General features: G+C 43.8%; 1 protein-coding gene across 2 annotated transcripts in view; it reads left to right on the forward strand.

Annotated features, from left to right (window-relative positions):
- The first annotated feature begins 3391 nt into the window (after positions 1-3391).
- Positions 3392-12126, forward strand: part of LOC111155529 (integrin subunit alpha 8) — a 172199-nt gene continuing 163464 nt past the window's right edge. For both annotated transcript variants that reach the window (XM_022515700.1, XM_022515701.1), the window contains exons 1-2: positions 3392-3597; positions 4279-4412. In XM_022515700.1, coding sequence (XP_022371408.1) covers positions 3392-3597; positions 4279-4412 — 340 coding nt within the window. The remainder of the gene's footprint in view (positions 3598-4278; positions 4413-12126) is intronic.

The following is a 12126-nucleotide window of genomic DNA, read 5'->3' on the forward strand; positions in this document are numbered from 1 at the left end:
TATTTTTAAGTATTCAGTACATGGCTGCAACCCAGAGATCATTTTTTCCTGTAATACTTTTTACTTATTTATTTTTGGAGAGTTTGGGCCAAATCTGTTCCATCTTTGACCTTTGGGTTCTTTTCTTTTTAGGGAAACAACGATGTATACCTTTCCCAGTATTAAACATACACACAAACTCACATGCATGATAAACAATTCCCAGGCTTGCTTTTCTGACAAATAAATCAGTGTTAGTAGATCTTTAAAATGTCAAACTTCTCATTCAGCATGAGACCTGTCACTGTCCATGTGTTTCTTTGACAGCACCCCAGGCCTTACTGATTGGCATGGTTCCCATGTGTCAGAAGAGTGAAATGTACAAGACACCTATTCTGACCTATCCCATCCCTGTAATTATTGCAGTTTTTTTTTTTTTCTTTTCTTTTTCCGCCTGGCTTCTTCGGAGATTTACTACTCTCTCAGGCTTCTGGCCTCCCAGGGAGGTCAAAGAGCTTCAAGTTAGTTTGCTTTCCCTCCACTCTTTCAATACCAGGATACCACCAAACCTTGTTTCAAGACCTCTTGGAGAATGCCACCTCTCAATCACTGCTCACAGGGATGCCCAAAGGGTCAGCCCAGCATAGCTTACTAATTCTAGAAAGGTGACTTCTCATTATTATCATAACTTTTAAAAATGTTCTTACAGACCTCATAGCATGAGGAACTGGTTTTGATATCTGACAGTCCTGGGTTCATATTATACCATTTCTTTGCTCTATAAATATGGATATTATTGCATTTCTCCAAACCTAAATGCATTCATCTGTGAGGTGGAAAGGATGCCATTAAGAATATAAGCTTACTGTGTAAGTTAAGAACAAGTATGTATTAGAAAAGAAGAACAGTACATGTACCCAATTGTGTGGCGGTAAGTAGAATTCTACTCTATTGACTCTATTTTGAATTAAAGGATAAAGAATACACTGGAAATATTGCAAGGGAGTACAAAAGGGGATACCCTGGTGATGTGTTGCTCTATACAAGTCAAAGCATTTTATACCATATAGCGACTTCCGCCCAGTAAGTTGGTGTGGGGGCCAGGCACATGTCTAAGACAATATTACTACTTTCTACCTATTTAGGCATTCTTCTTCTACCTAAGACTGCCCTGCAGTATGACGAATTTCCAAATTTCAACATGCCAGTGTCAGCAAGGGGCGGAGTTGAGATTATCCCTTAGTCTCAATGTCAGCAACAGTTCTGAATGCGCCCATGTGTATGTTTCGTATGAATTACCCATTGAAATTTACTACAGGGAACATCACTGTTATTAACATTGTAACCTAACCAGAGTCCCAGACTCCATGTCCCACACAACACAAATGGACTTTTGGACTGAGGAAAAAAAAAAAAAAGTTTTTTCTACCATCTACTCTTAAGTCCTTATCTGGGAAAGGACTATCCAGTTAGGAAATGATCCAGACGAGATGATTTGCCAGGTAATCCAATAGCTTATTGATTTCCTACTATTTTTACAGGGATCAGCAAAGATAAAGACATAAAATTCAAATCAATCTACCAAGTGAGGTCTGATGTGAGAGACATGAGAAAGTCCAGCTTTTCAGTGGGTTTAGAGTTTTCCTGTGGACAGACTCCCAAATCTGCCCCGCCAGACTGACCACTGCAGGAAATTTATGCTTCCAGAGCCTCTGGGGCTGCCAGACTCAACTCAGACTCAACAAGGCCAGCATGTGACTCACAGGCCTCCCAACCTCTCCTTGCCCATGGCTACTGTTTGTATTCTTCTCTTCTAACTGGATACCTTCACACTCACCTTGGATGCCCCCTCACTTTCACACTGCCATTAATCCCCTGACCTTCTCCCTTCTCATTGATGTGGTGGCTTTCGCTCTCCTACTTTCTGTGAATCAGGTCGAGGTCCTCGTCAGCCAGTGCATCTGGGGGATAGCTTCTTGGCTTTCCCTTGCTTCTAACAACCGCTCCCTGCACCTCCCCTGACCCATCTCCTTGCCAGCAAATGTTTTCAATCCCTGTGGGTGCCTCATGCCTCTGTTCTAGAACTGGCTCTCTCAGCCTCAATAAATGTTCTTGTTACTAAGATCTTCTGTCTCGGGAGATCCATCCCTATTTCCTGCCACTCCCTGACCCACTCTTTTATTCTAGCCCTTATACAACCCTTGCCTCTCAGCCTGGTGTCAGTGATACTTTCCCTCAATGTTTCCGCCCATAATGCCTAAGTTCAAGCCTCGTATTCCAATTCCAGCCCAAGTCTACATCTGCCACCAACTCGCCTTAAAATACTTCGGAAATTGCTTACCTTTCCTGTTTCTACACTCCTTTGCTATTTAGCTCCAACCCCCGCCCCCACCCCAAGGCTAACCCTTACTTAATTGCTTGTTCACTCATTAGCCCTGTTTCCCCGTAAAAGCATGGGATGTGAGGATCCTATATCCTTCTTCTTCGTCCTACTCATTCTTCAGTCCCTCCCTCAAGCAGAGGACCCAGAAAGAGATCATTAGTACCCATGAAATGGAACTGACGTTTGGACTTCTGTAAGGGAGCTGAGGGTAAATCTTTAATTCGAACATTTCTAACTTTGTTTCTCTTCATCGCAATTACACGGAGGCATGGAAGATTTGGGACCAAGGAATTCACATGCCCTCCTCCCGCTCCCCCGCCCCCGGAGCCTTTGAGAAAGACCTACAGAAAGGTTTTGTTTACCAGTTACCCCTGCTGGGGGGTCGGGTGGGGGTGGAAGAGAGCATTGTTGGATTTAAGAGCTCAGCCACAGACGAACGCGCGCGCGGACCCTAAAGGGTCATCAGGCTGCAGAGGTGATGCTAGGAGCCCGGCTTTTTCTTGCCTCGTGGTGGGGGGCGGGGTGCGCTTTCGCATTCTTCCGTTTACGAGAAACTAGAGCGGACTTTATCCCATGCGGGGGTCACAGCTCCCAAAAACAATGGCCTGAAGTGGGATGTGCGGGATTCAGATCGTCGATGAGGTGCGACTGCAATGGATAGTCAGGCGGCCGAAGCAGGCTCCTGGCGCCGGCCTCCAGCAGGGGCTCGGGCGGCGGGGAGTCTCCGGGGCTCCCGCCCGCAGCCCGCGGATTCGCCGCTAGGAGGCGCCCTGAGCGCGCCGGGCCCCTCCCGCTGCCAAAGGAGGGCTGGCATCCCCTCCGCCAGCCCCTGAGCCGGCCGCGGAGCAGGCGAGGAGCAGACCGCAGCGGACGCGCGGCAGACCGCCGGGGGCTGTCACCGCGGACGTGCCGCGCGCCCCGACCCAGGACGCGGGCATCTGGGGACCGCCACCCGCCGCCCCCGCGAAGGAGCCGGGCCGGCGTCTTGGGCTCCCGCTCCGCGTTGAGCACCCGCCGGGGCGGAGGGCGATGTCTGCCGGGGCCCGCCGCGGTCCCCGGGGCAGCCTGGCGCCTCCGCTCGCGCCCCTCTGGTGCTTCGCCGCCGCGCTGGGCGTGCTGTGGACTCCCGCCTCGCAGGCGTTCAACTTGGACGTGGACAAGCTCACGGTGTACAGCGGCCCCGAGGGCAGCTACTTCGGCTACGCGGTGGACTTCCATATACCTGCGGCTCGCACGTAAGTCGCCCAGCGCAGGGAGGTCTCGCGCGGGGACGAATCCCGTCTGCCGGGGGACGCGCGCCCGTCCCCGCAGCCCGGTGGAAGGAGATTCCTGAGATTCCATCCCGCTGCGCACTTGGGGTCCCGTCAGGCTCCCCCGCCTCTTGTCCCCGTTCCATGCTAGATGTGCCTTGTGAACTTTTAAGTAGAGACACGCCACTTGCATGGAAAACGCAAGCCCTGGGGAGCTCCCAGGACTCGAGCAAAGACTCGAGCATCACACAAAGGGGAAAACGGGACCGGGTCCGAACAAACTCAAGCCAGTTAAAACAACGACCACAACACGGTCTGTTTTTGCATAGCCTGTAACAATTAAGTGTAACAATTAAGTGTCTGGATGCAAGTGCTGTCTGCTATAAACAGCTGGGCTCTGTCCTTCGCTATTTTTTTCCCCTCTTCTCTCATCTCACTGTATACATAGCTCCACCTAGAGAAGAATTAGGACTATCTGCACCCTCTTCAAACCAGGTTTCAGACGCCCGTAGGTTTGCAACAGGAAATCAAGTTTGACAGTCGGTCTCCATCATAAATAGGTTTCTGCCCCCGACCCCTACCCTCGTCTCAGGGAGCACGCCCGCTACTGCATCGCGTCCCGCTTTTATGATTCCCAAGGAGTGATTTTCTCTAACCCTTTCGCAGAGCGAGTGTCTTGGTGGGGGCGCCCAAAGCCAACACCAGCCAGCCAGACATCGTGGAAGGGGGAGCCGTCTATTACTGTCCTTGGCCCGCCGACGGGTCTGCGCAGTGCAGGCAGATACCGTTTGACAACACCAGTAAGTGATATTTGTCATTCTCAACGGTGTGTCCTGGTTTCAAAGAACCAGAGCCATCCTGGACTTAACTCCCCACTTTGGTTGTACTCATTTGGCCTGTCTGATGAGTCTTGTGTTGTGGGCTGTTCAGGTCCTTGGAGAAATCAGCTTAGTGAGTGAAGGCAAGGAAAATGTCCGGTGAACCCCAGAGAGGGAACCTTGGTGCTTTGACCTTGAATATTGGGATGTGTCCTAGTAACTTCTGTTTCCTTACTGTCCCAAGATGAGCATTTTCAGTGGATGCTTTGAAGAAATACATATGTTCTACCTTAACCGTGATTATGGAGAGAGTTTGGTTGCTTCCCAAGGACAAATCCAGGAAAAGACAGATCCTTAGTATTTCCAGTGCCCAAATTCTGGAGGCAAGACTCAGCTGCTATAGACCCAGACATCGCTCCATGTTGCTGTTTAATTCTTTACAGAAAGAAAGAATTTTCTTTCAAAATATTGGATATTGGATGCAAACTAGTACAGGCAGAGTGTGGATGGATTACATCCATTTCCAAAATCCCTAGACAGATGTTTCTTATTTAATTAAAGGGAAAATACATTTTAACCAATTCAGGCTGGTTAGGTTTCCTCTGGTGTTTTCTCTTTGGGTCCTGAGAAAATAATTTTACCGTAATGCTTTCAAAAACATTAACACTGAATGTTTTAATTTGTACCTCTAAAACTTGATGAATTCCAAAGGTATACATTATCAGAAACCAAATATCTCTTTTCATAAAAATGTGAACTCAAATAATGTTCTTTGATGATCATTTAAAATACCTTTTGTACCACACAAGTATTTTTATGACATCATTCTTCATCATTGTTATATTAGTGTGCATTTAGAATGTATGTAGAAAAATCCATTTTCACAGCATTTTGATGAAATTGGATGGATGGTATTTACCTGTTACTTTATCCAATTTGCAACTTTCTATTTTAAAAAATTAAATAATTTTGATTCTATCAATACGGAAGCCATTTCAAAGAAAAAAAAATCCTATGCAAGGCTTACCTTGAATTATGCCCAAATTAAGAAAATACTTCATAAAAACATTCTCAAATTATGTTTTTCACATGTATGTATATATAGTCACAATAACTCATTTCCCATTTTATTAAGTAACTCAGTTACTCTGTCCCAATTTTTATAAGCTTTTACTTTTAAATGTATTAGAAATTAGAAAAATTAAGCCACTTGATGTTAATTTGTAAAAGATATCTTTTAACTCATTGTTTAATTGGGATTTTAAATGCTTCTGATTACTGACCTACCTCTAGTTTGAGAATAAATTTTCTAAATCAGGATTAAGCTTAAATTTTAAAATAATCCATATCAAAACCATTTGTATTTTCAAAAGTCTCTAAAACCCAAGCCTGGATAAATAAAGACATAAGTCAATTCAAATTGAATTATTTGAATTTAAGTTAAGGGAAGTAAGTATTTATATTTTAAGATATATTATTGTATTTCTACCAAGAAGCAATCTGTATCATGGACATGAGTTTTATAACCTGCTAGAACATTCCTATAACATACCAAATCAGAATCTGGTTATTATATTTTTCCTTTGATAAAAGAAGAACCGATGTCTGCCCAGATAGGTCACATCTGAATACCTTTCTAAGTACTAATCCCAGTAGATGTCATGGTTCAACAGATGAAAACCAGAGAATACAGACATCAATATGAATTTTTAAAAACTGAACACTCTCAACCAAAAAATGTCCAATGTTAAATTACAATAGGTAGATTTTCCAAAAGTTCCTTCTAGAGCAACTTTTTGGGGATCTAAATTCACTTTCCCATGGAGAAATAATGCTGCAAGATTTTGCTTTGGTTTCCAGAACAGCCCACAGGAATGCAGTTAACCCTTATTGTAGCTGAATTATATTTGTAGTGAAACAGTAGGGGACAAACCTACACAGTTTTAACAATTAAATAAATAGAAAAATAATAAGAATATCGAGAAAAGGTCAGTGTTACTTAGAGAAAGAACCAGGGGTGAATGGCATCCCTTCGGTGCAAGTTCTGAGGAAGACATCTGGGTATCTCTAAGTGTTCTAGAGATTAATGCTGCTGGTTCTACACTCTATCTTATTTGGCTTCTAAATGAATGGAGGTGTTTGTTTGTTTGTTTGTTGTTTTTATGGTAGACAGAAGCCCTCATCCTACTATTATACTTAGCAACCATAACTGTAGTGATTTGAGGATTCATAAGTGGAGCAAAATAAGGGGAAGAAACGGGGAGGGAGATAGATGTTTCTGAAATAATTGAGCAAAACTGAAGATAAAAAAGAAGCAAGGCAGAGGAAGTCACGTTTGTGAGACATGAATGGTCCCCGGTGGAATGAACAAAGCAGTGAGCTAGCTGTGTGAATGCTTGGGGGAGTCCCACTGAGGAGAATCTTTGAGGAAAGAAAGTTTCCCCTGTTAGCCATCAGGGGGTACTGTGGGCCCAGGAACCTTGGTTGCTGTTGGGAATGGCCTGGGAATGGAGGGCAAAAGGAATCTGAGGACCTCAGGGCTCCATGTTGGCTACTGAGTGGGAGCTAGCTCTCAGCACATCATTTCTGCCTATTTCTTTATCCAGGCGCTCCAGACAATGGAACTGCCAGGGGCTGCCATTTGCTGTGAAGCTGGGGGAGAGAGGAGGGGCAGTGGGAGTCAGAATAGCTCTTTGCAGTTCACGTCCCTGTTCTTTGGGCCCAGGGTGATCTTGGAACCAAAGATGAAGGGCAGAAACACAGGTGCTGCTGACTCGGGGTCTGGAAGTCAATGTCACCACACGCTTGACATTTACTGATCACCTACTATGTAACAGCTTCTTATACACCTTATTTCTAATCCATAAAACGCATTTTATGAATAAGGAAACTGACATCAAAGATGTTCAAAAAAAGTTGTCCCCAAGACCGCAGTAAGCCGTAGGTGCCGGGTTGCAAAAAAGGTCTGCCGGCGACAGAGCCTGCCTCTTTGCCCCGCCTTCCTTCCAGGAGTGGGAGAGGACGGGTCCTAATAGGGCGCAAATTCAGGGTCAGCGTCTAGGGAGGTGACGCACTGCTTGCCCTGCTTCCCACCTCCTTCCCCTCAGCCCCCAATTACCTTCACAAAGGCCAATTAAAATGATCATCCAGGGAAGATCTAGAAGGGAAAAGCAGTTGGGGTTGAGGGCTGTGGAGAGCAGAGGTCTTAGAAGGAGGCTTTGTCTTGATGGGAAGGATGGGTTGTCTATGTCCCTGGTTTGTCGCAGCTTCTCACAGCGTGCGGTGGCCCCTCAGTGTCCCCGGTCAACAGCCTCCTGTCTTAATCTCTGCCACTTGGCAGCCGTGTATGGTTTTCCCAAAAGAGGAAGAAAATTTCTCTGCTCGACAAAGTGTAGTGGCTTTGAGTGCTAACACCCACATCTGATGTTCACTTAAGAGAGCACACTGACTCGAGCACAAATATGTATTACATTTCAAATATTCCTCTAAAAATATAGTTGTAACTTCCCCATCTTTTCTCTGTCTGGCTTTCCTATTACATGTGAATTCAAGTAAATTTGACCTTTTAATGACTCTCTTTCAACTTGTTCAGGCCCCTGGGGCGTCTACAATTTAGTGTTCACGGGGGTAGCCTAACAAACTCTCTCAACCTAGGCATTGAAGGAGACTGGCCTGTAATTTAGTCTGCGAATCTGGTTGTGATCTTGAACTTCAGTTGTAAGGTCAACTGCCTTTCTTTCTTTTTAAAACTTCCATTTAGTTCGATTTTTTTTCATTAAGTGATCATTTATTTTATTTTGACCTTATCATGTAAGCCGGATTTTAGAAATTACTTCTCAGCGTAAATGAAAAACCAGGAGGCCAGGAGTAGCCCAGCACTTCAAATGCATGAACACTATTAAAATCTGTGGTCCTTTCAAGTAGGGAGGAAGGAAACCTTAGGGAAGCGTATGACAGTGGGTGAGGTGCAAAGAGTAGATAATTTTCCTGCTCTGTACAAAATCAAGTGGTTGCAAAAAAAAAAAAAAAAACAAACCACTTCTCTCATCTCCCTTCTGTCTTTCTCCCTTACTTCCCTAGAATAAAATTCCCCCTTCACCAAATTGATCTCTTTCACTTTTGCCTCGGGAACTGTCTAAGCGGTGCCCCGTGTCTTAAACAATTTAAAACATCACATCTGCCACATTCATGCCTTTCCTTTCTAAATCTGCTCCAAGGTTCATTTCATCTTTTTCCTACATTTCCCAAACCCGTGCGTGGAGTAAATAAAACTGCAAGATTACAGCCCTCCTGCTAAAGGAGGGAGGGATGAGACAGAATGAATAGAGCCTCATCTTTGGAATGATGAAGGGCAAATTGCAACAATAGTAGCAAAGGCATAGTGTGCAAATATCTGATTATTTTAAATACATAAATGAAACATTTTGAGGAGACAGATAATGGCATGTGGTAATTAATGACGATAATCATCATAACACTAAAAGTAATGGTGAGGCAAGACAGCTGGGAACCACTGGCAATTAGGGACCCACATTAAGAATGAACAGGAAGAGGTGGGCGGGGCCATTGAGATTTGGAAGTCATCTGAGAAAAAGTACTAGAATTTGCCTGGCCTTAATTTAGCATCTCTGTGTTTAAAATGACAACAATAAAATGAAACCCGAAAATGGAAGACAGTTTGGTTAGGATATTTCAAAGCTCTGAAATGGTAAGATTTTTCTTAGAGTTGTGTTTTAGCTTGGGGACCAGAAGCCTTTGTGTTGGGGGTCTGTTTTATTTTGTGTTAAGTGAGCCCACAATAAGAAGCAGCTTAAAGCATCTGGTGCCGTGACTGGTACAAGGGTTGCTTTTTTGATAATATTGGGTGTGCCCTTTTTCTCATGTGAGGGTTAGGAAACATATTGGTCGCATAAGTCTTGTTTTTTCCAACTTCCTCAGAAAGAAATCAGGTTTTGTTCAGGAACAAAGAGAAGAAAAAATGTAGGTCAGAGCTATCAAGTAAATGACAGAGGAAATAACACAAATGTGACAGAACTCATGGACAGCAGAAATCTAGGCTTTGGAAAGTTCAGCTGAAAGTGGAAAAAGGGGCGGGGGAGGCAGCCCAGATAGAACCAGCTCTATGAAGAATTCATAATGCAAAATTAGTATAAGGACTGCTAATCAGAAAATATATAGATACATATATATGCATTGCTGACCCCACTGAGTCACAGAAGGTGGATGGTTCGCTTATTCTGGGAGCAACTCATGGCAGCTACCATGCCTGACGCTGCCCAGACAGATGCCATCAACGTCCCTAAGCTTCTCCCAAATGGCTTACACTTCCACAACAGAATATAACTGAGTCCTGATACCAGAAGGGAGGAGGAAGTGGTCCCTATAGCGCAGAGTGGCCAAGGAAGCAATTAGAAAAAGTCCTTGAAACTCTAACTAGAAATGGGAAACAGACCTGCTCCACAGCAAAGTTGAGTAGTATGAGCATTAGGCGCCTGTTGCCTAATCTGCAAAATTCTTTCAAGAAACTAGAGGTCTGTGTGATGGAAAAGGCTTCCAGGATCTTGATAAGAAGAGCCCATGCAGCATTCTGGGAGAAAGGTAGGAAATTGTAAAATTTTTCTGAAAGCGGAAAAAAGCACTTGGATGTAGAAGGTGACTGGTTTAGATGTCTGTGTTCGAACTTCACCTGTTGTATCCAAAGAGCCCCGTATCTGTGCACGGTGTTGACGAAGAGCGAAGCCAACTCCCTCTAGTCAGCTTCTGACTCCATTTCTCATGTGTCTCGGTTGTCATTCCCTGTGACTTGCCCAGATGTCTCCAGCTTGCCACACCGCTTACACAACTTATGTCTTCAGCAAGATATGTCGAAGTACTGGGTATCTCTCAAATGTGTGTTACATACACACACATGTCCCTGCTCTCCCTGGACCCACGTCCTCAACCATCCAGAACATCTTCTCTCCCAGCCATGATTTTCTGGTATTTCTGGCTTCTTTCTTCCTGCCATTCCCAATGGGAGATACATTTTAGATGTTAATTCTGAAGTTGTTGCCAATCCTTTTTTAGAAGAAAGGAGGCATAAACAGTAAAAAAGTGATGTTTCCAAATATCCCCAATGTGGGTAGTGAAGCAAATTATGGCCTAATCACTATGGGAAAATGGTTTTGTTTAATGTTAAGGGAAAACCATAAAATTCAAAACTTTATCTAGATCTGTTGAAGAGCAGAAGAAGGGATATGTGATGAGAGGCTGTCTTTGGGACTTGTGATTAAAATTGGATTTTTCTTCTTTTTTTAAAATGCATTTCTTAGCCTCATTATCAAAACCATGATCAGGTATTTATTTATGATCAGGAAAAATAGTGGTAAAAATTAACACACAAACATTTCTAAATGAAGTTATCGAGTTCACTGAAGGGCTGTGAAGATTTGGTATGGATGGTAGAGTAGTTAAAAAATTCAGTTTTTGGGGGCTCCTGGGCTGCTCAGTGGGTTAAGCCTCTGCCTTCGGCTCAGGTCATGATCCCAGGGTCCTGGGATCGAGCCCCGCATCGGGCTCTCTGCTCAGCAGGGAGCTTGCTTCCCCCCCCCTCTCTTTGCCTGTCTCTCTGCCTACTTGTGATCCCTCTCTCTCTGTCAAATAAATAAATAAAATCTTTAAAAAAAAAAATTCAGTTTTTGTATGGCTACTATGTTTTCAAATATTGAAGACCAAGGTTTTTTCCAGTAACAATTACATGCGTAAAAATAAGAAGATGCAGAAGTATTGCCTGTGTTCATTTTTGATTGTCCCTGAATCAATAGGAATATAGACTTGATGGTCTGCCGTGACAGTTTCTAGAGCCTTTTACAAGAAGGGGCTGCGCTTGGGGGCAAACCACTGTACAGATTCTATCAATTCAAATGCTAATTTCATCTTGGAACACCCTCACAGACATCTCCAGAAATAACGTTCAGTCAAATATCTTGAGCCAGTCAAGTTGACATAAAATTAACGTCACACACCGGTGTATCGCTTGCTCACATTGAATGTTTGATGAGTCGGTAAGGACTTGCTTATTCAAGTCACCCAAGGATGCAGGTCCATGGAGTTTCCTTACTGATGTGTGCTTTCAAGAGCACCTCAACTGTAAAGGCAGATAGAAAACTGTACATTGTCTGTGAAAGCTTCTGCCTAGATTTGACATATACAACTTCTCCTTGCATTTGGTAGGCCAAAGCAGGCCATGCCAACTTATTTCACACTTTTTTTTTAACCCACACCTAAGAAAATTGTATCTATAACCTTTAAAAGAATACTAGATAGGAAATGCAATAAAAGCAATTGTCTTTGGAAAAAATGTGATTAAAACTGGTTCTTCTTTTATCCCTATTGGACATATTTTGTAGGTCATATTTTGGGGACACCAAAATGGTTCTTTGGGTCTATAGTCCCAACCCTCGCACTTACGGTAGAGAGCAGATACATGGCAAGGAAATGAAGGTGTCTCTGTCAGCAGATACAAAGATATGAGCAAAACTTCATACCTAAAATCAGTCCTTAACCTGACCCATCTGGACTCCATTCTCTACCACAAATATTGTGTGGGAAGATTGAATACCCTTCATCCTTTCAATCAGGCTTCTTGGGGGACATGCTATTCAATCATAATGTCTTTATCTCCTCAAAGCACCTTTTAGTAAATTTTAACCCTCCT

This window comes from Enhydra lutris, unplaced genomic scaffold, assembly GCF_002288905.1.
Source record: "Enhydra lutris kenyoni isolate GAN:26980312 unplaced genomic scaffold, ASM228890v2 scaffoldscaffold42, whole genome shotgun sequence".
NCBI lineage: Eukaryota > Metazoa > Chordata > Mammalia > Carnivora > Mustelidae > Enhydra > Enhydra lutris.